This window comes from Myotis davidii, unplaced genomic scaffold, assembly GCF_000327345.1.
Source record: "Myotis davidii unplaced genomic scaffold, ASM32734v1 scaffold223, whole genome shotgun sequence".
NCBI lineage: Eukaryota > Metazoa > Chordata > Mammalia > Chiroptera > Vespertilionidae > Myotis > Myotis davidii.
The window spans coordinates 2,942,401-2,942,721 of NW_006294609.1; the positions used below are offsets into that span (position 1 = coordinate 2,942,401).

Here is a 321-nt window from a genome sequence, read left to right on the forward strand (position 1 = left end):
CTCGCAGGGGGCGTCTACCATGTCCCGGTCCCGCTCGCGCTCCGACTCTGTGGGAAGGGAGGGTGTCAGTGGGCGAGGAGGACGGGGACGGAGGAGACCCCAGGACCTGCTGGGAGACGGGGAGGGACACAGACCTTCGTCTTCCTCGTCCACGGAGGTCGAAGGCCGCAGCCGCTTCTGGTCTCCGGACGTGGCCGTGTCCGGGGGCTCCTTCCTCTTGACCTTGAAGGAGGGCAGGCGGATGGCCCCGCGCAGCCCGATGCCCAGGCCCAGGCCCTCGTAGCCCAGGCCCTCGCCCTTGCTCCACGACTCCAGCAGGCA

General features: G+C 70.1%; 1 protein-coding gene across 1 annotated transcript in view; it reads right to left on the reverse strand.

Moving 5' to 3' along the window:
• Positions 1-321, reverse strand: part of SETD1B (SET domain containing 1B) — a 48,150-nt gene that overhangs the window by 10,648 nt on the left and 37,181 nt on the right. Inside the window, 2 exon segments of the mRNA XM_015567264.1 lie at positions 6-47; positions 135-321. The exon segment at positions 135-321 is cut by the window's right edge and continues 28 nt beyond it. Of these exon segments, the coding sequence (XP_015422750.1) occupies positions 6-47; positions 135-321 (229 nt within the window).